This window comes from Eriocheir sinensis, chromosome 70 (assembly GCF_024679095.1).
Source record: "Eriocheir sinensis breed Jianghai 21 chromosome 70, ASM2467909v1, whole genome shotgun sequence".
In the NCBI taxonomy this organism is placed as follows: Eukaryota; Metazoa; Arthropoda; class Malacostraca; order Decapoda; family Varunidae; genus Eriocheir; species Eriocheir sinensis.
Genome location: NC_066578.1, coordinates 7,222,692 through 7,248,057, shown reverse-complemented (window position 1 = coordinate 7,248,057; position 25,366 = coordinate 7,222,692). Strand labels below are relative to the sequence as shown.

General features: G+C 44.5%; 1 protein-coding gene and 1 long non-coding RNA gene across 2 annotated transcripts in view; both read right to left on the bottom strand.

The window, feature by feature from the left end:
* Window positions 1-1,051: 1,051 nt before the first annotated feature.
* LOC126988664 (acyl-coenzyme A thioesterase 13-like) lies at window positions 1,052-3,785 on the bottom strand. Its single transcript, XM_050847020.1, has 3 exons — window positions 3,506-3,785; window positions 2,692-2,876; window positions 1,052-1,794 (listed from the first exon to the last, which is right to left on the bottom strand). Exons 1-3 carry the CDS (start codon window positions 3,593-3,595, stop codon window positions 1,641-1,643), a joined length of 429 nt encoding a protein of 142 aa, XP_050702977.1. The 5' UTR covers window positions 3,596-3,785; the 3' UTR covers window positions 1,052-1,640.
* Window positions 3,786-5,200: 1,415 nt separating this feature from the next.
* Window positions 5,201-25,366, bottom strand: part of LOC126988663 (uncharacterized) — a 46,719-nt gene continuing 26,553 nt past the window's right edge. The window contains exon 3 of the long non-coding RNA XR_007742418.1: window positions 5,201-6,271. This is a non-coding gene — a long non-coding RNA (uncharacterized LOC126988663). The remainder of the gene's footprint in view (window positions 6,272-25,366) is intronic.

The window sequence follows — 25,366 nt, the reverse complement described above, 5'->3', positions numbered from 1 at the left end:
CCAGTCTTGCCACATGGGACTGCCATGTGTTGGTCAACTGTGTGCCTGGCTATGTGGGTCTGACGAGGGAAAGAGGGTGTCGACGGGGCAGCCTGAGCAGCCATGAGGGTGGCCTTGGTGACCTGCAACATGTTACTGAGTCAAGTCTGCAGCAAGTGAAGAGGATGATTAGATATGCTGGTGCCAGGAGGGCTGAGTGACACTAATGGGAGATGGAGAAGGCCTCTTGCCAGGCTGCCTGGTATGCCAGGGACTCTGCTCTCCAGCTGCTGCAAGCCTCCTGCCAGATCTTGCTGCACTGTCAACAGCCAGGCTACATGGAGCTGGAAGAGTCTGGGATGGCTTTACTGATAGGCAGACTCAGACTCTTGCACCCGCTGGCCAATTCCTCACCACATGCAACCTACTGATGTACCCCGCCATGGAATGGGGAGGCGTTGGTTAGTGTGACGGCACTGTGTCCAGGAGGATGTGGGTTCGTGTTCCGCCCGCCGCCACAAGCTGGGATTTTTCAGTCACCACAGAGTGGCCTAAGACCACCCACATGCTGTCCTGAAGACCACCTATCACCCTGGACTGTAGATTCTCTCTCTAAGGGTGCGGCCACACTGCACGGGGTTTGCTGGGAGGGTAGAGGGTAGCAGGATGCCAAGCGGGTCAGAGGCAAGAACAAACACATGTTATCTAATAGGAGTGGCCATACAGGGCTTGGTGGCAGGTTAGCTTGGAGGAACCCGCCCTCTGACCCGCGTCCTGGCTACCCTACCTCTACCCTCCCAGCAAACCGCGTGCAGTGTGGCCGCACCCTAAGAGAGAGGATCAAAGATGAGCTCTGGGGGGGTCAGCATGAGCCAAGCGAGATGGTGCCAATATCAACACTTGCCTGTACCGCAACAGACTGGGTCCGACCATCAGGTTCCATCAAGATAGACTCCCGGCGTCATAGCCCGAAATGTAAAAAATATTATGCTGTACAGAGGAGTAGATTGAAGTCCAAAAAGGGTGGTAGGCATGTAAAATTGTCCAGTTAAATCAGAAAAAAACTACACAAGCATGCTGTTACTTTTATATCATCATCATCATCATGATCAATATCTACCCGTACAAGATGCTTAAGAGTAAATCCCTCTGTTTGGCCAGACAACACCCCCAAAAAATTAAACAAAAGCCTAAAAAAACCCAAAACCTTTTCCTAAAAACCTATCTCAATTCAATAACCTGGATTTTTAAAATGTTCTACATTACTGGTAAGTTGGAAAATTCTGCAATTGAAAGCAGAAGTTTTCAGCATGCCAGTGTTGATTGACACCAGATATGGTTACTACTACTACTACTATTACTACTATAACTACAACTATGACTACTACTACTACTTATTATAATAATGAGGATGTAGGAATGATCCGAATGATGATTAATAACATTAATCGTCACTTACACTAACAACTGAATGTCTCCTGCCTTAATCTCTTGGTTCTTCAGGTTGTGAATGAGAGAAAGGAAAGGCACTGAAAGGGTGTTGTACTGTCATATTTAAACATTGCATGAACTCACATTTTCTGCTGATATTTTGCATCATAAAACTTATTTCATATAGCACATTATGTACAAGTGGCAAAAGCTACCGTTTCAACCTAATTTCATCCAACAAACTTCGTGTGGCTGCCCTTGGCCACCAGCGCCCCCGTGTCCTTGTTGGTTATGTCCACGTCCAGGAAGGCCATGGTCTTGCCCAGCTTGAGGGTCTCCGCGTTGATCAGGATTTCCTCCCCTATTTTGGCACTCTTCATGTACCTTACAAAGAAAATATTTGTGAGAATAAATATAGAAGTATTAGTGTAGTGTGTTTAAATTGTTTGCAATATTGTGATTACACAGGATTCATCTATAAATGGAAATTATAGATCTTATAGACATGAAATTGAATGTAAACTCAAATGAGGCATTCTGGCATCAATATATCTCTAATAATAAAGGTGTGTGTGTGTGTGTGTGTGTGTGTGTGTATCAGGAAGCAGTCACTTTCCGAGTCTCACTCCTGTTACATACAGTAGATGAAGCATTCACATTCATTCTTGATTGTGAACGTGTTATGTATTTTTCACGTGGTTTGAGTGATGATTATGTCATCATGTCCAGTAGTAGTGCCTCCACATCCTACCAAAAGGCCCTCCCTAGGCCAAGACTATAAATAATGTACACATCATTCTTGTATGCAAACATAGTAAAAATCTCTTTCTTTGGGGCAAAGCCCTAAGTGTGCTGACAGAGGGTGCACATGTAATGAGACCCAAATGTGCTCTGAGGAGCAGTGTTTGGCGTGACTAGCTATGACTCCGCGGGCCCGGGTTTGAATCCTGGCCTGGGAAGTTGGCATGCAGTTCACCCAGCTGTTCATCTTCACTTTTAGGTTGGTTGATAAAAGGGTGCATGGGGAAACTGGGGAGAGTAGACTGTGGCAATCCTGGACTTGACATTGGCCAGTGTCCTGCAGTAATGGGTTTTTATCCACTGCAGGCTCAAAGGGCCAATGGTTCGGAGATGAACACTGCAGTCATGGCCATGGCCGGCTATAGTGTATGCACCCGACTTTACCTTTTCATTTTCACACAATTCATCTGTCTTTGACCATTCATCCACCCCTAAAAGACAAAGACAGTTTTTGCCCCCGCTGCCTACAGATCAACTTACGATATATTCATGTTGACGGAGACCCCTGGGGAGCCGCCCTCGGCTGTCATGAGCGCCAAGGTGGAAACTGCATCCACAAGCGTTGCTGTGAAGCCGCCGTGAAGGTTTCCGGTGCGGTTGGTGTGCTCCTTGTCTACCTTCACTGTGGCTGAGCAGCGTCCCTGGCCAGCCGACACCAAACAGAGCTGATGAGGAACAATGTATCAAATCTTTGTGTCCTTGGGATGTTAGCAGGTTAGCAGGTTCTTAAACTTTTTACTCCCACATCCCTTCTAGAAACAGGTCCTTCCTTCCATGCTCTTCTTGCATATATAGATAAAACTTGCTCCCAGGTCTATTAACAATGGTAAGCCAAACTACTATCCATATCAGACCCTATGACATACCGTTTTTCACAAATATCTTTCAAACGAAGACTCGGATCAGCATGGCGCTTTGGCACGGATTGTTCCACATAATCCGCTAATTTTTGACGCTATAGTGAATTGCCAGATGCGGTTAATTATAGCGTTTACTCTTGACTGACTTCATACCATCTTACCAAACCCTCATTGCCCTTATCTTCCACCCGGGGATTGCTAAGGAAATGGCAGCCTAGTAATTTTGATACGACTGCATATTTGTGGGCAAAATACGATGGTCTCCTAACCTAACCTACCTAACAGGGGTGCTTTGCCTCCCTCGACCCCCTTTTATTTTCCTAAGGTCATTCGTTACTGCACTGCATTCAGGGACCCAAAAAAGAATCCATAAGGTAAGTATTCGCAGAGAGGTGGATACTACCTCTTCAACATTAAGCTTACACTCTAATCACCTTGGTTAACTGCGTATCGTAACCGCCCGCCTCGATGGTTGCCTTCATGACCTTCTGCAGGAGTTTCTTGGCCCCGTTGGCAGCTGACATGGTGATTAGAAGTGGTATGTATTTATTTTTCCTCTATCTCTGACTTCCTCTTCTTCCTTCGGCCTGTGTCGCTTCGTGGGTCGTCCTCCTCCTGGTCCTCACGTCTGTATATTCACTATTATTATTATTATTATCAGCTGAGTGGCCGGCCGGTCTGCCTCCTTCATGTAAACAAAAGAGCATGAACTTGATCTTGATGCCATAGGTCTTCTTCTTTTGACCTGTTCCGCTTTGTGTCGCTTCTTATGTCCTCCTCCTCAACACTTCTATACTCCACAACATACACTAAGTTACGTGACAGTGTACACTTATATACTTCACCCTGAACTAAGGTGTTTTTCTGATCTTTTCTTTCCCCGAGTTGAGGTTTCTCCCTTTGTAACGGCAGCTCCTGTGAGTAGTAACCTTTGAAGTTTGTGTGTTTGTTCCTGTTTGCGTGTTATGGGGAAGAAAGGTGAAAGAACAGGTAACGTTTAAGTCTAGGCAACAGTAATTTCTGAGGGATGAACTGTCCTCCTTTTAATACCTTTTCTAACTGTTTCTTTTAAAATTAATATGTTCAAAACTTTTAATTCTATTGTTCATTTCTAATATTATGATAAGTTGAAGTTATGTCATTTTTTTAATATGTTCAAAACTTTTAATTCTATTGTTCATTTCTAATATTGTGATAAGTTGAAGGTATGTCATTTTTTTAATATGTTCAAAACTTTTAATTCTATTGTTCATTTCTAATATTATGATAAGCTGAAGTTATGTCATTTTTTTAATATGTTCAAAACTTTTAATTCTATTGTTCATTTCTAATATTGTGATAAGTTGAAGTTATGTCATTTTTTTAATATGTTCAAAACTTTTAATTCTATTGTTCATTTCTAATATTGTGATAAGTTGAAGTTATGTCATTTTTTTAATATGTTCAAAACTTTTAATTCTATTGTTCATTTCTAATATTGTGATAAGGTGAAGTTATGTCATTTTTTTAATATGTTCAAAACTTTTAATTCTATTGTTCATTTCTAATATTGTGATAAGTTGAAGGTATGTCATTTTTTTAATATGTTCAAAACTTTTAATTCTATTGTTCATTTCTAATATTGTGATAAGTTGAAGTTATGTCATTTTTTTAATATGTTCAAAACTTTTAATTCTATTGTTCATTTCTAATATTGTGATAAGCTGAAGTTATGTCATTTTTATTGTAAGACACACGCAACCAGGCACTATATGTCAGTGTATTAGTAGTGCTGCCTGCTCGCCTGCCCGTCTGTTACTTTTGGACCTTGCCTTCCCTGCCCAGTCTTTTTCTTTTTACGTCTACGCCTATAGCGCCAGTTGGCTTGCTTGAGGGGCCTGGATGGTAGTCGGCCCCAGCCCGTCATGGCGCAGGCAGGTGTTTATAGTGGCGCCATCTTCTCTTGGCTCATGCTGCCCCCCGGAACTCGTTCTTGATTCACTTGGACGGTTTCCTCTAGAGTCCGGGTTGATGGGTGGTTTTCAGGACAGCATGTGGGTAGTTTTAAGCCACTCGGCGGTGACTGAAAAATCCCAGGTGGTAGCGTGGGGATTCGAACTCGCGTCGTCCATCACGCGATGAATGCGGGCCCAGCACGCTACCACTCAGCGTTGGTATGGCCCTACCAGGTGAGAATACCTTAGGACGAATAAAAGTCCAGAATTTGGAAAAAAAAACCTTACGATGCGAAGGTAAAAGGTGAATGTACAGAACAGCCAGTATCCTTAGTACACGGGACAATATCCAAGCTTATCTATTACCTGCATCTTGTACACGCAACTTTTTCCAGGAACTCTCTCACTGCTTCCATCACTCTTCCCTTCGTGCCTCCACTCAGCCCCAGCAGCAGGCAGTATCAGCAGACAGTATCCTTAGTACATGGGACAATATCCAAGCTTACCTATTACCTGCATCTTGTAAGCGCAATTTTTTCCAGGAACTCTCTCACTGCTTCCATCACTCTTCCCTTCGTGCCTCCACTCAGCCCCAGCAGCAGCACCATCCACTCCCTTCCAGTCCCCTCAACAAACACATTCCTCCTATCCCAGTCAAAGACACCTGCATCAATTTCGTTCTTAATCAACCTATCTATCGAATTATTTACTGTATTTCCATATAAACCTACCTATCCATTTATTTATCTATCTATCCATCTATGCGTGTATGTATATATGTATTGCAGGCGGTGCGTTCTCTCGGTGGCGGCGGTAAAACTCTACGGACACAGCCAGCCGCTTTTACATTACTCCACGGCTCCCACGATGGACAAATGGAACTCCCCGATATACGAACGGCAGAAAAAGGATACGATGGAGATATCAAGAAAAGAAAAATATAAACAAACATAGCTATCAATTAATCAATCAGTCAATTCATCTGTCTATCTCTCTATCCATCCATTATCTGTCTGTATACTACCCACTCATATCCCTGCAAATGAAACACATACAAAACACATAACATCGACGATCCACTGAACAGCTAATAAAACATGTCTTCACACAACGCTGGGGTTCACCACGCGTCCTTGCTGTTCCCTTCCCTTCCCTTCCTTCCCTCTCTTGTTTTATTGATGGGAGGGAAGTGAAGTTGCTTACGAGACAATCGGATCACGGAGACGGCGAATCAGAGGCAATACCGGATAAGCCTTCATATCGGATCTGCAAGACAATGTAGTAAGTGTGAATATTGGATAAGCAAGGGATTCAGCGAGGGACGAATATTTGATCAGCCAGGATGAGAGAAAAGCGAGTAAAAGGGAAGAGACAATGTGTGATATTCTTTAACATTTCAGCGCCCAAGAACACAAATTTGACGAGGCTTTCATAGTGGTAGTATTATGACCCTAGTGGAAGAATATATTATAAGCCAGGATGAGAGAAAAGGGATTAAAATAGAAGAGACAAAGCGTGATATTCTTAAACATTTCAGCGCCCAAGAACACAAATTTGACGAGGCTTTCATATGGGTATTATTATGACCCTGGTGGAAGAATATATTATAACTCAGGATGAGAGAAAACCGAGTAAATGGGAAGACAAAGTGTGATATATTTTTAAACTTCTTAATTTTGACGACCAAGTAGCTACACATATTTGACGAGGCTTTCATAGGGGTTTGTGAGCATTTCCAGGGGTAGTTTTATGACCCAGGTGGTAGTTTGACCCTTCTGTACTATGGAGCTAAAAGAACACTCATTAGAGCCCGATTGATCTCCTTGTCGGCCTCGGGAAATATAAGTCTTTTTTTTACGGGGAAAGAAACCACCACAGAGAAACGAGAACATGAAATACGTGTAAGAGAAATATCTATTGGCCACTGGATCGCCTCTACCACAAAAAACAAAAACAAAAACAAAGGAGAATCGGGAACAGAGAGTAGATATCGGACATGTGGGTTGTAAATTAAATGGAAACTAGAAAGGGTGAATGGGTGTGAGAGAGAGAGAGAGAGAGAGAGAGAGAGAGAGAGAGAGAGAGAGAGAGAGAGAGAGAGAGAGAGAGAGAGAGAGAGAGAGACAAAACAAAACAACAACAACAACAAAATAAGCTTCGTGTCAACTCTTCTATCCATGAGAAAGAAAAGAAATCGAATATATCAAAAACATAACAAACTAAAAACCACATAACTAACTCACTAACACAACTAAGTAAAAGATTAATGACGGAAGCACAGATGGGTGAACAGGTCTAAGGTGAGGTGAGGTAAGGTGTGCAGGGAAGGGAAGGGAAGGGAAGGGTCGGGTCGGGGCGGGGAGCAGCAGCGGAAAGGCAACCCCCCACACAAATTTTGACAGTTTCCACACCAATAGATTTGCCTGCACGGGCGACCGGGTGTTAGAGGACGAGAATTAACAAACGTAGATGGATTAATGGTTACGTTGATATGTGCCTCTGTGTGTGTGTGTGTGTGTGTGTGTGTGTGTGTGTGTGTGTGTGTGTGTGTGTATGTGTTACGGTCTGATCACGCGCTGGACTCGTTCTCGCCAGCTATAGTTAGTTCAAACGAAGTATTCTGTGGCCTAGGTGATATTTTTAGGCCTCTCAAGATAGGCTGCACTTCCTCCTCGTTCTCATAAAGGTTCTCTGTCAATCACACATGCTCTCGTTATCCCACACGGTCTGATCATGTGCTGGACGCGTGATCGCCAGCTTAGTCACGTCAACCGATCTCAAGATACTGCTGGAACCTCACAAACCACACACTCCCCCATGCTCAAGAAGGGAACAGTTATTGCTCTTTGTTCGCGGTGAAATCATTCGGTCTGAGTGGGCCTGGAATCTTAGCGTGGTAGGCGTCAGTCAGTCAGGCGCTACTGTGAGTGCTGCGCCATAAATCATGTTGTTGTGGCTCCCCATAACAAACACTTAATTATTTACCTCTGTTCTCTTCGTTCCTCACGCGGCTTTTTTAATCTAGAGTATTAGTATTAGTTTTATCATTCTTCTTATTATTAGTGGTACTGTCCTCTAATGTTCGTATTTAGTAACAAAACAACAATGCAGATTTCTACACAAGGTTTCCAGCATCTTTCCGAAGCTTACGCGTTATACAGAAAACATTTAACCTTCATTTAGTTCAACACAGTCTCGGTAAATCTCTTGCCACATTTAACACCAGCAGAAGAATGACCAGCGAGTTTTCAGCAACATTCCCATCAGACTGGCACCAGCTTTCTATTACCTATACGAAAAACATTATAGTACAGGAGGAACGTCACTTCGGTAGCGGCGTGGAAACTCTACGGACACAGCCAGCCACGTTTACATTACTCCACTTCTCCCACGATGGACACAAGTAGCACGCCGGATATAAGAACAGCAAGGAGATAAAATAGACACAACATCAAGAAAATGAACATATAAACAAAAATCAACCACCTTTCGGCCCTAACTAACTAACATCAGTAAAATTATGGGGGAGAGAGACCATTACATAACATCAAGAAAAGGATGATGATTATAAAAAAAAACATCGAGAAAATTATAGAAAACAGATAACAGAGAAAAGAAAACATCATGAGCAAATAAAAGAAAAAATAAATATCAAGAAAAGGATGATAATTATAAAAAAGAACATCGAGAAAATAAAAAAAACAGAAAATGGGTAAGACACACCATAAGAAGAAAAGAAAAAAAAAATAGACATCAAGAAAAGGATAATTATAAAAAAAAACATCGAGAAAATAATAGAAAACAGAAAACAGGTAAAAAAAAAACAACCCCACCACAAGAAAAGAAGAGAAAACAAACAAATAAGCAAAACAAAATAAAGACATGAAACAAAATATATTCCCCTCAAGGACTAATTCATTCACCATCGCCATAATAGTCACGTTAGCCGGGCGAGTAATGAGCACACTGGGGGCCATTCTTTGCGCCATAATGAGCTCTTTCTTCCTTCCCTTGCAGCCACTCATTTGCAAGGGATCCAGCCAATCAAGAGATACCTGAGAACCACTGTCAAGGCGCGAGAGAAGACTCGGTTATAATTGACTTTGGTTTGTGTGTGTGTGTGTGTGTGTGTGTGTGTGTGTGTGTGTGTGTGTGTGTGTGACCCTTTGTTTGTGTGTTTGTAAGTGTTACGTGAGTGTGTGTGTGTGTGTGTGTGTGTGTGTGTGTGTGTGTGTGTGTGTGTGTGTACCCAGTTTTTCTTCATGCAATTCACACATAAGACAATAACAATATTACCTATGTTATATTATCATTACTGGGCATTACTCCAAAAAACAGTACTTAATTAACAATCTCATAAGCTCGAATAGAGATAATAAGTACCTTTCTCTATTCTAAGGTAAGCCATTCGTGCTTATGTTTATATTATCATCAGTGGACATAAAAAAAAAAAAAAAAAACAGTACTTAATTAATAATCTCATAAGCTCAAATAAAGTTAATAAGTACCTTTCTCTATTCTAAGGTAAGCCATTCGTGCCTATGTTTATATTATCATCAGTGGGCATAATAATAAAAATAAAAAAAACAGTACTTAATTAACAATCTCATTAGCTCAAATAAAGTTAATAAGTACCTTTCCCTATTCTATGGTAAGCCATTCGTACCTGTGTTTATATTATCATCAGTGGGCATAAAAAAAAAAAACAGTACTTAATTAACAATCTCATAAGCTCAAATAAAGTTAATAAGTACCTTTCCCTATTCTAAGGTAAGCCATTCGTACCTATGTTTATATTATCATCAGTGGTCGAGGCGGCGGAGGAGTAAGCCAGCAGAGGTCCAGGAATTTAATATAACCTCAGAGAGACAGCTGAGTCTTAATTCCAGAAAGCCCGCAGGCGCCCTTTGATCGCCTGGGAATGCTGCATAATACCCGCGGCCTGCTGCTTCCAGGGTCCGCCGGCTCACACCACCGCGGGGAAGGCAACACTCCCCTTAACACAAGCACCCGAACACCCCAAACAGACGAACACTTCCCTTAACAACACAAATATTATACTCTATTATCGCAAACACTCCCCCTCTTAACACAAACACTAGCCACCACCACCACAACAACACTTCTCTTAACAACACAAGTATTATAATCTATTATCGCAAACACTTCCCTCGCAATACAAGCATTCGAACACTATACCAACAACACACTTTCCTTCACAGCTCATTCTAATCTGTTATCGCAAACACTAACCACCACCACAACCACCACTACCACCACCACAACAAACCACACGCAAACATTCACCTCACAACACAAACAACACTTTCATAACCTCAACAAAGTCTCAATCACAACAACAGCACCTCCACCATAACAACAACAGCCCTCACAGCAACTACAACACAATAATTTCAACAACAATAGCTTCCGTCCATGGGTAGTTTAATGAGCCTAGTTATAGTTTGACACCATGAGATTGAAAAGCCACTCATGAGAACCCGACTAATCTCCTTTGTGGCCTTGGAATATATGTGTTGTGAGATCCAGAAATGCCTGAGAATATGGACCTAACCTTCATCTTCCGCAGCATTATTATCCCGTTCTTGATGAGTCTCCTCCATCTAACCCTGTCCTCCGCCACTTCAAGGTCCAAGTTCTTCTCCCTGCCGTCCGCCACAATACAGTCCTTCCATCTCGTCCTGGGTCTTCCTCTCTTCCTTCTGCCGCCCACTTCCATGTTCAAAATCTGCCTTTGACAACTCCCTTACTCTCTCCTCGACATGACCAAACCATCTCAGTCTATATGGACCTACCCAATCCTCTGCTATGAAAAATCCCCTCTCTTAATGAACGGTGTCTTAAGCGCCTCAGTGTCTTAATAGAGGGTTGTCTCCTGTCTTAGTCCGCCACATCACACTGGTCGTAGGAAGTTGACTGATGACACACGATGCACGGGAACACATTAACAACAGACCACACACTTCCATCACACTGGCAAACACACACCTACACCCACACCCACACATACCTACCCCCCCCTCCACACACACTTCCTATCTAGTCCCTTCTCCCTCTCCCTTTCTCCCTTCAACACCTACACCCCCCACACCCACCCACACACACGCACCCTCCCTCCCACACACACTTACCCCTCCGTAACCTCCCTTTCCCCCCTCAACACACATCTCCTAACTAGTCCCCTCTCTCTCCCTTCCACACAGACCACCCCTCCCACACACACACACACCTACCCCAACCCCTCCACAGACACTCCCTAACTATACCCTTCTCCCTTACACACCCTTTCCCTCCCTCCCTTACACACCCGTATTGGCCAAGAGCTCTTTCGGGTCCTGACAGCGGTGAATTTATCTACCGTGTTGTATACCGTATTTATCCAGCATTAGGGTCCTTGGCACTCCCATCCGCCCTCCATCACCTGCGAAATATTGCCGCCGTAAATCTGAAGGCTCACGGACGTAGAGAGAGGAGCGGCTGACGGTGTAAACAGAGAGAGAGGGAGAGAGGGGGAGAGAGGGTGGAGAGGGAGAGAGAGAGAGAGAGAGAGAGAGAGAGAGAGAGAGAGAGAGAGAGAGAGAGAGAGAGAGAGAGAGAGAGAGAGAGAGAGAGAGAGAGAGAGAGAGAGAGAGAGAGAGAGAGAGAGAGAGAGAGAGAGAGAGAGAGAGAGAGAGAGAGAGAGAGAGAGAGAGAGAGAAAAACCCCTCCCTTTCCGCCCTCTGGTCTTTAGTTGTTGTCACCTCACCTCGAGAATCTTTTATTTTTTTTATTTTTCTATTTTTTTTAGTCGAGTGTTGTTGTGATAAGATTAAGTGGTGGTGGTGGTGGTGGTGGAGGTGGTGGAGGTGGTGGAGGTGGTGGTGGAAGTGAAAAATGTGGTAGTGTTTTTGGTGTTGGTAGTGGTGGTGATGGTGTTGTTGTTTCTAGAGGTGATGGCGGTACTGATTGATATTGTGGTGGTAGTGGTGGTGGTGGGGAGGGGGAGAAGGTGGTGGTGGTGGTGGTGAATTTGGTGATGAAGATGAAGATGGTGGTGGTGGTGGGGGGGGGAGAAGGTGGTGGTGGTGGTGGTGAATTTGGTGATGAAGATGAAGATGGTGGTGGTGGTGGGGGGGGAGAAGGTGGTGGTCGTTGTGGTGAATTTGGTGATGAAGATGATGGTGATGATGGGAGGGGTGATGAAGATGATGATGGTGGTAATGGTGGTGATGGTGGAAGGTGGGAACATACTCACAAAACCCGGTTCTCCCATACAACCATCACAAAAGCCGGTTCTCCCATACAACCATCACAAAACCCGGATCTCCCATACAACCATCACAAAACCCGGTTCTCCCATACAACCATCACAAAGGCCGGTTCCCCCATACAACCATCACAAAGGCCGGCTCTCCCATACAACCATCACAAAGGCCGGCTCTCCCATACAACCATCACAAAAGCCGGCTCTCCCATACAACCATCACAAAGGCCGGTTCTCCCATACAACCATCACAAAACCCGGTTCTCCCATACAACCATCACAAAGGCCGGTTCTCCCATACAACCATCACAAAGGCCGGCTCTCCCATACAACCATCACAAACGCCGGCTCTCCCATACAACCATCACAAAACCCGGTTCTCCCATACAACCATCACAAAACCCGGTTCTCCCATACAACCATCACAAACGCCGGCTCTCCCATACAACCATCACAAAACCCGGTTCTCCCATACAACCATCACAAAACCCGGTTCTCCCATACAACCATCACAAACGCCGGTTCTCCCATACAACTATAACAAAAGCCGGCTCTCCCATATAACCATCACAAAACACGGTTCTCCCATACAACCATCACAAACGCCGGTTCTCCCATACAACCATCACAAAACCCGGTTCTACCATACAACCATCACAAAACCCGGCTCTCCCATACAACCATCACAAAAGCCGGCTCTCCCATATAACCATCACAAAAACCGGCTCTCCCATATAACCATCACAAAACCCGGTTCTCCCAAACAACCAACCATCCCTCTCTACCGAACGAAGGGAACAGAACAGAGATTAAATTTAAAACTTGTACCACGGCCAAACCTACGACTGACTTAGATATTGCCGGAAGAAAAATATGAGTTCTTTCTTTCAACGAGGCGAAAAAAACAAACACAGTATAGGATAGACGTGACTTAAATGCTGAGAGGAAAATGCATTACTTATATATATTGTTGCTGTTTTTCTCTATGTTACTATGGCATATTTTGCTGCTACTTTGTTTTTCTCCTTGATGTATAAAAGGAAAGATACAGGAAATAATAAACGATAGAAGTGTGCTGGACGTTGACGGGAAACCAAATTCTACTTCTCAGCATAGGAGGTCATAGGAAGTCATAGGCCACAGGAGTTCTTTCTACCCTTAAACCGCCTCCCTTACTATAAAAAAATAAAGATACAGGATATAATAAACCATAGAAGTGTGCTGGACGTTGACGGGAAACCAATACTACATCTTTCAATATAGTAGGTCAAGTACAGCATTCAACAAGTGTGTAGCAGAGGCTGGTACACGCACGCCATCAGTCACTTGTCCGGACCTAATATGAGGGATCAGTGCACGAATCGAGTGTTCTTGTGCAGCGGTCAGAGGAAGGAGGGAGCGAAGGAGGGAGCAGCTGGTTAGTCGGCAGGCTTAGTGATGTCAAGGCTCATCCGTTGAAGGAGGAGGTGGTGGTGGTGATGGTGATGTTGGGGGTGTTGGTGTTGGTGGTGGTGATGGTGGAATAACTACAGGAAATGATGGTGATGAAGGTGGTGATCGTGGTGTTAGTGATGGTGATGAAGATAGTGTTGTTGTTGTTGGTGGTGCTTCTGGTGGTGGTGGTGGTGGTGGTGGTTATAGTAGTAGTGGTTATGGTGGTGGTAGAGATCATATTACCACCACCAATAGCAACCTACATTAACCATACAAGACCCAACCCAACCAAACTCAATCAATCCATTCTGTCCCCAATTCCCCGACCTCCTTCCCTTCGCCTTCCGTCTCATCCATTCCCATCACTCCTCCCATTACGGCCCGTCTCATTGCTCGCCCGTCCCACCGCGATCCCTCCACCCTCATCTTTCCCTGTCGCTTCTCTCTCTCCGTCTGTCGCATACATCGCCGAGACCAATTACTGGGTACCCTTCAAACGCTGCCCCTTCCCCGTACTGCGACGAGACGACCGCTAGCATTAAGGGAGAGAGAGGGTGGGGAAGAGAAGGGGAAGAGAGAGGGAGGAGGAGAGAGAGGTAGATAGATAGATAGATAGAGAGATAGAGATAGAGAGAGAGAGAGAGAGAGAGAGAGAGAGAGAGAGAGAGAGAGAGAGAGAGAGAAATCCTACTATTTACTATCAGCCAACTTACTACTACTATTCATCTTTAACTATTACTATTGACTACGATCCTCCTATATGCTTTTAAGACCAACATTTATCTATTACGATCGTTCTTAAGACATTTCGCTTCCTTGCTTTACTTCGTTGGGTTAATCTGTATCTATTACGCTTCTATTGTTAACGTAAATAGGGTTGAGTCTGTAAACAGCGTTCCTTTCATTGTTTCCTTCCCCTGCTTCTTACGTCTTATAAAATTTTTGTTCTCAAGAGGGGAGTGTCAGAATACGTCTGGAGCTAAACCTGTTAATCTCCTTTGGGCTTCTTCTTCTTCTTCTCCTCCTTCTTCTTTTTCTTCTTCCTCAACTTCTTCTTCGTCTTCTTTTTCTTTTTCTTTTTCGTCTTCTTATTTTTCTTCTTCTTCTTCTTCTTCTTCTTCTTCTTCTTCTTCTTCTTCTTCTTCTCCTCCTCCTCCTCCTCCTCCTCCTCCTCCTCCTCCTCCTCCTTCTTCTTCTTCTTCGCTTTATGGGAACATCGTATTTAGACGGGTATTTGTTGTTGTTGTTGCTGTTGTTGTTTTTCACGTTCATGGTACAGAAGAATGGTTAACCTACTACCAGGGTCAGAAAACTACCCCTGGAAATGCTGTACAAAACTCCTACGAAAGCCTTATTAACTGTGTGTGCTTGGGCGGTGAGGTGTTTAAGAAAGAATACGGGCTTATATCTATCTATCTACTGCCTAACCATTGCTACCAGGGTCATAAAACTACCCCTGGAAATGCTGTACAAAACTCCTACGAAAGCCTTGTCGAATGTGTGTGTTTGGGCGGCAAGTGTTTAAGAATACGGGCTTATATCTATCTAACTATTGTCTAACCATTGCTACCAGGGTCATAAAATTAACCCTGGAAATGCTGTACAAAACTCCTACGAAAGCCTTGTCAACTATGTGTTCTTGGGCGGCTCATATCTATCTCTCTATTGGTTAAAACATTGCTACTTAAACCTCACTCCATTACTAGACTGGGGCAGGAATTCACTCTTATTGGGCTACACTTCCCTCTGTGGTGGCTATTGCTTTTCCTATGTACGCTTTTCTATATCTATTTCTCTCTCTTGCTTAAAACATTACTACTTAAATCTCACTCCATTACTAGACTGGGGCAGGAATTCACTCTTATTGGGCTAAACTTCCCTTCCTTTGTGTGGCTATAGCTCCTCCTATTTACGCTTCTATATATCATTTTCTCTCTCTTGCTTAAACATTGCTACCAGAACCTTACTCCATTACTAGACTGTGGCAGGAATTCTACTCATATTGGGCTAAACTTCCTACTCGCTTCGCCACCTCCTGTGCTGTACTTCTAATCCCTTTCTTAATTATAAGTTCCCGAGCTGGTTTTGTGCAAGAAAGACACTGCAAAATCGAACCGGAAGCTCTGTTATGCTAGAAGGCGAGGATAGATAGATAGATAAAGAGACAGAGATAGATAGAGGAGAGATGGGAATGGGTGAGGTTCTAAGGAGTTCAAAGCTAAGAGGAGAATCATGAACTTACCAAAATCCACACAAGTAAAAGAAACAGATATGGTAACACTGGAATTCGTATAGTAACACAGGGATATGGTAACACTGGAATTCGTATAGTAACACAGGAATATGGTAACACTGGAATTCGTATAGTAACACAGGGATATGGTAACACTGGAATTCGTATAGTAACACAGGAATATGGTAACACTGGAATTATGAACACAGGGATATGGTAACACTTGAATTATGAACACAGGGATATGGTAACACTTGAATTATGAACACAGGGATATGGTAACACTGGAATTATGAACACAGGGATATGGTAACACTGGAATTATGAACACAGGGATATGGTAACACTTGAATTATGAACACAGGGATATGGTAACACTGGCATTATGAACACAGGGATATGGTAACACTGGAATATAGTAACACAGGCATAACCTCAATCTTGTGGGGAGAAGGAGAGAGGGAGAGGAGTGTGTGGTGTGTGTATATGTGTGTGTGTGTGTGTGTGTAGGAAGCGGACCAAATCGATGAGGGGTGGAGGGGAGGGGAGGGGGATATTTTCAGCCGTATTTCAGAGGGCTGTCCAAAACTCTCGCTGTTAGGCTACAGTTGGCCAATATCTCATCGGCTGCGAGAGGACGGTATTCTTAAGCGCCTTCCGGCCACATAAGGTGAGCGAATGCCGGTGGTACAGCAGCTGGCTTCCCTTGGGCTTGGGTCGTGCTCCTACGAAAGCCTAAGACTACCCCTGGAAATGCCCAAAATTTCTATGAAAGCCTAAAATTACCCCTGGAAATGCCCGAAACTCCTACAAAAGGTTTAAACTACCCCTGGAACTACCCACAACTCCTACGAAAGCCTAAAACTACCCCTGGAACTACCCACAACTCCTACGAAAGCCTAAAACTACCCCTGGAAATACCCAAAATTTCTATGAAAGCCTAAAATTACCCCCGGAAATGCCCGAAACTCCTACAAAAGGCTTAAACTACCCCTGGAACTACCCACAACTCCTACGAAAGCCTAAAACTACCCCTGGAAATACCCCAAACTCCTACGAAAGCCTAAAACTACCCCTGGAAATACCCAAAACTCCTACGAAAGCCTAAAACTACCCCTGGAAATACCCAAAACTCCTACGAAAGCCTAAAACTACCCCTGGAAATACCCAAAACTCCTACGAAAGCCTAAAACTACCCCTGGAAATACCCCAAACTCCTACGAAAGCTTATAAATACCCCTGGGAAAGCCTAAAACTACCCCTGGAAATACCCCAAACTCCTACGAAAGCTTATAAATACCCCTGGGAAAGCCTAAAACTACCCCTGGAAATGCCCAAGACTCCTACGAAAGCCATAAACTACCTCTGGAAATGCCCCCAAACTCCTACGAAAGTAAAAAAAAACTACCCCTGGAAATGCCCACAACTCCTACAAAAGCCTAGTCAAAATATATGTACTTGGGGGTCGAAATGTTTAAGAATATAACCCTTTGACTCCTGACTGCTTGGCCTTTTATATCACATCTTGTTCTTTATGAAAATTTGATGAATAATTTAGTAGAAAAAAATGTTCATATTATTCCGGGTCGGCGTCCCTGGCCAGAACTTGAAGCAGACCGCCTTTGAATCGGCGGAATGGAGGAGGGCGGGAGAGGCGGAAAAAACGGAAGGAAACGAGAATAGTATTATTAAGTTTGTGCCTTGGTGGGGCGCGGCGTTCAACCCAACCCCAGCCCGCCCCGCCCCGCCCACATATTCCCAATCTCTCTACGGTAATGTGGTTCTGAGTGAATCAATTTAGCTGAAGCTCAGAAAATAACTATAAGGTGTCCTGGAAAATACTCTCATTGCGATTCCCACTCAAATTTACCCCAACGGACACAAATTAAGCCTTCCCTAACCTAACTTAACCTTACGAACATTGATTTAACTTAGCTTAGCCTTACTTAATAGCCTAACCAAGCCAAGGTGTTCTGGAAAATGCTCTCATTGCGATTCCCACTCAAATTTACCACAACGGACACAAATTAAACCTTAACTAACCTAACTTAACCTTACGAACATTGATTTAACTTAGCTTAGCCTTACTTAATAGCCTAACCAAGCCAAGGTGTTTTGGAAAATGCTCTCATTGCGATTTCCACTCAAATTTACCACAACGGACACAAATTAAACCTTAACTAACCTAACTTAACCTTACGAACATTGATTTACCCAGCCTAACCTTACCTAACAAAACCTTGCCTTACCTAACCTGACCTAACCTAATCTAACCTAACCTGGCCTTACCTAACCTAACCTAAACCAATCAATCCTTACCTAAACTAACCTAACCTAACCTAACCTAACTAAACTACCACCACGGTCATAAAACTACCCTTGGAAGTGCTCAAAACTCCTCCGAAAGCCTTGTTGAATATGTGTGCTTGGGCGCCGAAATGTTCAAGAATATCACCCAGAGACCGAAGGAAAGGGAGTGGCGAGGGTTGGGGAGTGGCAAGGATAGGAACCAAAGACGCGTGCGGAGGAAGGCGCGGCGAGGCGAGGCGTGTCAGGGTCAGCGGTATATATAGGTCGGTGCGGACATGTGTTATATTTACGAGGGCGAGCGGACGGCTGCTGGGATTCATGAGGCAGCTGGCGGGTGAGATGGAGCTTTCAGTGGTAGAGTATGAGAGACGGGGATGGAGATTGAATGTAAAAAGGAGGCTTGGCTTACAGAGGGGAGGGCAGAGTAAGGTAGAGTAGAGTAAGGGAGGAGAGGAAGGGAAGGGATGGGAAGGGAGAGGAGTTGAAGAGAGAGGAAGGGAAGGGAGACGAGGGAAAGGAAGAGAAGGGGAAGGGAGACGAGGGGAAAGAAAAGGAAGGGAAAGAAGAGGAAGGGAAGGGAGAGGAGGGGAAGGGAGTGAAGGCGAAGGGAGAGGAAGGGAAGGGAGACGAGGGGAAGGAAGAGAAGGGGAAGGGAGAGATGGGGAAGGGAGAGGAGGGGAAAGAAGAGGAAGGGAAGGGAGAGGAGGGGAAGGGAGAGGAGGGGAAGGGAGAGGAAGGGAAGGGAGAGGATGGGAAGGGAGAGGAGGGGAAGGGAGAGGAGGGAAAGGGAGAGGAGGGGAAGGGAGAGGAGGGAAAGGGAGAGGAGGGGAAGGAATAGGAGGGGAGGATCGGGGAGGGGAAAGGAGAGGAAGGGAAGGGCGGGAAGGTGAGGGGGGGGATGGGGGGTTATACATTTAGTTTCCCCATCCCAACACAATATTACGCCCACAAAAATCTCCCTCCCCACACTTCTGAGAAAATCCTCGCCGAGATATTTTGAGTTTGGCAATTTCGTGGTGGAGGCGAGGCATTATGTGGTTCAGAGGCCACTCCCGCGAGGCGCCGTTATGCCCTAAGTGAGGTCGGAATTTTCGTTTTGCTAGTGCTGAGCTTTTTACGGGGGAGGCGAGTCGGGGAGGCAGAGACTGTGTCGGCTTGGGGAAAGGCTCGGTAAAAGGTGCCAGGTAGAGGAGGAGGAGGAGGTGCAGTGCGGTGGGCTAAAGAAATATCTGCCTTTCTATGAGCGATACAAGAGGAAATGAGCGAAAACTTGTGATGATAGGCGATGCTTGATGCTAAAGGAGTAACTTAAGAAAATCTGATCGTGTCCTGACAAAAGGTAGAGGAGGAGGTGCAGTGCGGTGGGCTAAAGAAATATCTGCCTTTCTATGAGCGATACAAGAGGAAATGAGCGAAAACTTGCGATGATAGGCGATGCTTGATGCTATAGGTGTAACTTTTCGACCGTTTTCACATTACTTAAGACAAACTGATCGCGTCGTGACAAAAGGTAGAGGAGGAGGTGCAGTGCGGTGGGTTAAGAAATATCGCCCTTTCTATGAGCGATACAAGAGGGAATGAGCGAAAACTTGTGATGATAGGCGATGCTTGATGCTATAGGAGTAACTTTTCAACCGTTTTCACATTACTTAAGACAAACTGATCGCGTCCTGACAAAAGGTAGAGGAGGAGTTGGAGGTGCAGAGCGGAACACATATTCGTAGTACAAGGGGGGAAGAAAGAGAAGGAGGAAGAAGAAGAGAAGGTAAGATGAGGATAAAAAACGGAGAGATAAAAGAAATAAGAATGAATGAAAGAAGGAAGGAAGAGGAACACGTGATATAGGTTAGAACATATATTGGTAGTACAGGGACAATGTTATAAGCGGGGCCAGAGTGAGGGATGAGCCGTGAGTGATTGGCTTACAAGGGGAGACGGATGACTGTTGTGTGGAGGGGCTCTGGCTAATGGTACGGGCCGGATATTAGATTGGAATGACCGTGTTCAGTAAAGCTTAGGCGACGAGAGTACTGGAGGGGAACATATGAGGGAATTACTGGGCTGTGGTGGTGGTGGTGGTGGTGGTGGATCAGAGGGAGAGAGAGGGAGAGAGAGATAAAGGAGAGTGTGTGAGAGTGAGTGAGAGAGAGAGAGAGAGAGAGAGAGAGAGAGAGAGAGAGAGAGAGAGAGAGAGAGAGAGAGAGAGAGAGAGAGAGAGAGAGAGAGAGAGTGTGTGTGTGTGTGTGTGTGTGTGTGTGTGTGTGTGTGTGTGTGTGTGTGTGTGTGTGTGTGTGTGTGTGTGTGTCAAAACAAATAGATTCACCCTCCAAATAATAGATTCAAAACAACAAAAGACATAAGAAAGATAGGGAGAGAAAAAAAAGTATATATGTACGTGTGTGTATAGGGGGGTGGGGGAGGTCAATCAAAACAAACGAAGGATCAAAAACAGCAAGACTGACCCTGCCAATGAGAGATTCAAACCAACAAAGCCCCACAAGAACAAGACCATATACAAAGCCTGCGAACATGTCATCACTCAAACCTACAACGAACCAAAGGAAATTTAAGAGCAAGGGGGCTGACTCTGACAAACTGACCACCATACGACAAGGAACGCTTCGACATAATGTGAAAGAACGCGAGAGAACCCAGAGAGTGTCGGAGGAGGGAAAAGAATGAGGGTCCAGCGGGGCGTCCGTCAAGGAAGGGATGGGGCAAGAGAAATGTGACAGGGGGAAGGGGAACGTGGGGAGAACGGCCGTGTGGAGTAACGGGAGGATACGTCGTGGCCTGGGTGAGAACGGCTTAATCTACGGCAATGGAACGCTGTAAAGGGAGAGGTAGAGATTGGTAGAACGAAAGAGGTGTGGAGGAGATTGGTAGGAAGCTGATAAAAGAGAGACCAGGGATGAAGTACTACAGGGGTGAGGGGTAGAGTACATTGGGGGTGAGAACGAGTAAACTGCTGTACTGGACTGGATGAACGTTACATAGGGTGACTCACAGTGTGGTAGTGGTATTTAAGAGGTGTTGAAGGTGTTGTGAGGCATTAGTAAAGGAAGGTTAGGGTACGGAGGGAGTTAGAAGGAGTTAATCTGCTGTACGACACTTGAGAAACGTTACTAGTTATATAGGGTGACTCACAGTGTGGCAGTAGTATTTAAGAGGTGTTGAAGGTGTTGTGAGGCATTAGCAAAGGAAGGTTAGGGTACGGAGGGAGTTAGAAGGAGTTATTCTGCTGTACGACACTTGAGAAACGTTAGATGGAAGAGTGACGCACAGTGTTGCAGTATTTACGAGTGGAGAGGTCAGGAATAATAAAAAAGACAGGAAAAGGAGCATGGAAAGAGGGTTTGAAGGCTAAGGGAATGGAGTATTACAAAGCCTGGCGGATAGTTAAGGAGAAACCATGACAAACCGTGATATGGGAGGGTCAGAAAAGGGCAGGAAAAAGAAGGAAGGGAAGACGGGCCATATAAAAGACAGGAAAAGAAGCATGGAAGGAGGGTTTGAAGGCTAAGGGAAAGGAGTATTACAAAGCCTGGCGGATAGTTAAGGAGAAACCATGATAAACCGTGATATGGGAGGGTCAGAAAAGGGCAGGAAAAAGAAGCCAGTAACGGGCTGAAAGGAAGGCTGACATTAAATTTTAGTGAGAATAGTATTAGAAAGTCCGTGGATGGAAGAGTCATGGGTGGCGGGCGATACACTTTTGGGGGAGAATGGAGAAAGTTAAGACTGAGAGAGAGAGGGAGGGAGCGCTGGACGTGTGGGCGAGAGAGGAAGGAAACTCGGAAGGCAAAAAAGTGGTTAAAGAGTGTGAATGTTCCCTGAAAAATATGATGAAACGAAGGAGATTGATGGAACCTGCGTCTTGCGGTCAAAGTTTAAAGGGGTCCCTCTCTCCTCTCTCCCTCCCCTCCTTCTTCTCCTCTCCTCTCCCCTCTTTACCCCCGCCTCCTCCTCTTCTTCCTCTTATATCTTATCCCCCCCTCCTCCTCCTCCTCCTTCTCCGTTTTTTTTTATTTATCCCTCACTTTCCTCTCTTCTCTCTCCTCTCCCTTCCTCCTCCTCTTCCTCCTCCTTCTGTCCCTCATCTTCCTCCCTCAATCTTTTTCATTTTCCTTCTTCTTCTTCGTCAATCTTCCTTCCTCTCTCTCTCTCTCTCTCTCTCTCTCTCTCTCTCACCGACAACATCCTCCTCCTCCTCCTCCTCCTCCTTCGTAATGTTCTAAAATGGTCATAACTGTGGGTCGTTTTGAGCACAATGGATACATCAAATTATAATTCAATCGCCGGCCTTACTTTCTTCATTATCTAAGTGGAGGAAAATTGCGCGTGAATGATGCAAGGGGCGTATGGCCTCAACCTACTTATTAGAGTGAGACAGGATTGGCGGGACCGTTCTGGCGCTGGATTTCGTGGGTCCTTTCCTCTCTGTTTCAACACCTGTCTCTTCCTCCATGTTGCCTAGAGTTAACCCTAGAATGGAAACCGTATACCGTTTGGCACAAAAATTAAGATACATTAGCCTTTGTACTTCACAAAAAAACTATATACATTAGTGAAACGTCCATGTTACGAGGCGGATCGCTCAATGAGTATGACTTGGCAGCATTTCTTTGGTGTGAGGACTTTCTTTAGAGTACTTTCATCACGTTGCAAGCAGGAGAATCGCCATTTTCCCTTGTGTCATTCGATATATGGTTTCCTGTATCAGCGCTATCGTGAAAAAAAAAGTTGTAAATGTTCTCTTTTTTCCACATTTTCCATATTGTAAGTCAGCTCAGCGATTCGGTCCTGCTTCGACATCACATGAGAGCCTAGGGACAGGGAAGCAGTCACGTCAAGTACTTCCAACGTTTTCAGCAGCTATTTCCAACGCTTCATCAACTATTTCCAACGTTTTCAGCAGCTATTTCCAACGCTTCATTAACTATTTCCAACGCTTCATCAACTATTTCCAACGCTTCATCAACTATTTCCAACGCTTCATCAACTATTTCCAACGCTTCATCAACTATTTCCAACGCTTCATCAACTATTTCCAACGCTTCACCAACTATTTCCAACGCTTCATCAACTATTTCCAACGCTTCACCAACTATTTCCAACGCTTCACCAACTATTTCCAACGCTTCACCAACTATTTCCAACGCTTCATCAACTATTTCCAACGCTTCATCAACTATTTCCAACGCTTCATCAACTATTTCCAACGCTTCATCAACTATTTCCAACGCTTCATCAACTATTTCCAACGCTTCACCAACTATTTCCAACGCTTCATCAACTATTTCCAACGCTTCATCAACTATTTCCAACGCTTCACCAACTATTTCCAACGCTTCATCAACTATTTCCAACGCTTCATCAACTATTTCCAACGCTTCATCAACTATTTCCAACGCTTCATCAACTATTTCCAACGCTTCATCAACTATTTCCAACGCTTCACCAACTATTTCCAACGTTTTCAGCAGCTATTTCCAACGCTTCATCAACTATTTCCAACGCTTCACCAACTATTTCCAACGCTTCATCAACTATTTCCAACGCTTCATCAACTATTTCCAACGCTTCATCAACTATTTCCAACGCTTCATCAACTATTTCCAACGCTTCATCAACTATTTCCAACGCTTCATCAACTATTTCCAACGCTTCATCAACTATTTCCAACGCTTCATCAACTATTTCAAACTCTTCATCAACTATTTCCAACGCTTCATCAACTATTTCCAACGCTTCATCAACTATTTCCAACGCTTCACCAACTATTTCCAACGCTTCATCAACTATTTCCAACGCTTCATCAACTATTTCCAACGCTTCATCAACTATTTCCAACGCTTCACCAACTATTTCCAACGCTTCATCAACTATTTCCAACGCTTCATCAACTATTTCCAACGCTTCATTAACTATTTCCAACGCTTCACCAACTATTTCCAACGCTTCCGTCTCTCACGTCAAGTACTTCCAACGTTTTCAGCAGCTATTTCCAACGCTTCATCAACTATTTCCAACGCTTCTGCTTTTCACATCAAGTATTTCCAACGCTTCATCAACTATTTCCAACGCTTCTGCTTTTCACATCAAGTATTTCCAACGCTTCATCAACTATTTCCAACGCTTCACCAACTATTTCCAACGCTTCATCAACTATTTCCAACGCTTCATCAACTATTTCCAACGCTTCATCAACTATTTCCAACGCTTCATCAACTATTTCCAACGCTTCATCAACTATTTCCAACGCTTCATCAACTATTTCCAACGCTTCATCAACTATTTCCAACGCTTCTGCCTCTCACGTCGAGTATTTCCAAAGTCCAAAAAGGGTATCAATCGGGTACTAACGAGTGTGTTTTTAGGTTCATGGTGCAGAGCCTTGTCAAAGCATCACTGGGCTCATAACACTACCATGGAAACACTAACACACGTTTATGGAAGAGTTATCAAATGTGCATGTGTTAGCCCGGCCGTTGACCATTTCCTTTCTCCTTTTTCCTCTTTCCTCGCCCGTTCCTTCCTCCTCTATCTTGTACCACTTCTCCTTCCCATCCTCTCTCACCATCTATCTTTCTCACCTTACCTTCCTCCCGTTCCTCCTCTTCCTCCTTCCCGTTCCCATTTGAGACTATACGCCTTGGCTTGCGTTAGGAGACCATTCCCTTTACACAGGCTAGTAGGAGGCGGCAGCTGGTTCCTTCTCTCGTGGGCAATAGCGGGAGCATAGCAGGGCCGGAGCACCTGACCCGGCCGGCCCTGTCCTGCCTCTACCTGGCGGGCGAGTAATTAGTGCAGGTAATGCTCCGGCCTACAAATGGAAAGAAGGCTTTGCTCCAAGAGATTTACTTAAAATGAACTCTCTGCATGGTGTGAAAAAACGAGAGTGGGGGGTGGGTTGTGGGGAAGGGGGAAGGGGGTGCTTGTGTGTGTGTGTGTGTGTGTGTGTGTGTGTGTGTGTGTGTGTGTGTGTGTGTGTGTGTGTGTGTGTTGGAGTATTATATTTTATTTTATTTCTTTATACCACTACGACCATAAAACTACCCCTAGAAATGCCCCAAACCCCTACGAAAGCTTTGTCAAATATGTGAAAACTACCCCTGGA

What these genes read in the sequence shown, in the direction of transcription:
- LOC126988664 (XM_050847020.1), bottom strand. Translation starts at nt 3,595, where the DNA reads ATGTCAGCTGCCAACGGGGCCAAGAAACTCCTGCAGAAGGTCATGAAG. An exon ending in ACGATACGCAGTTAACCAAG is followed by an intron (nt 2,877 to 3,505) that starts GTGATTAGAGTG and finishes GTTCCTCATCAG; the next exon opens with CTCTGTTTGGTGTCGGCTGG. An exon ending in TCCGTCAACATGAATATATC is followed by an intron (nt 1,795 to 2,691) that starts GTAAGTTGATCT and finishes TTTCTTTGTAAG; the next exon opens with GTACATGAAGAGTGCCAAAA.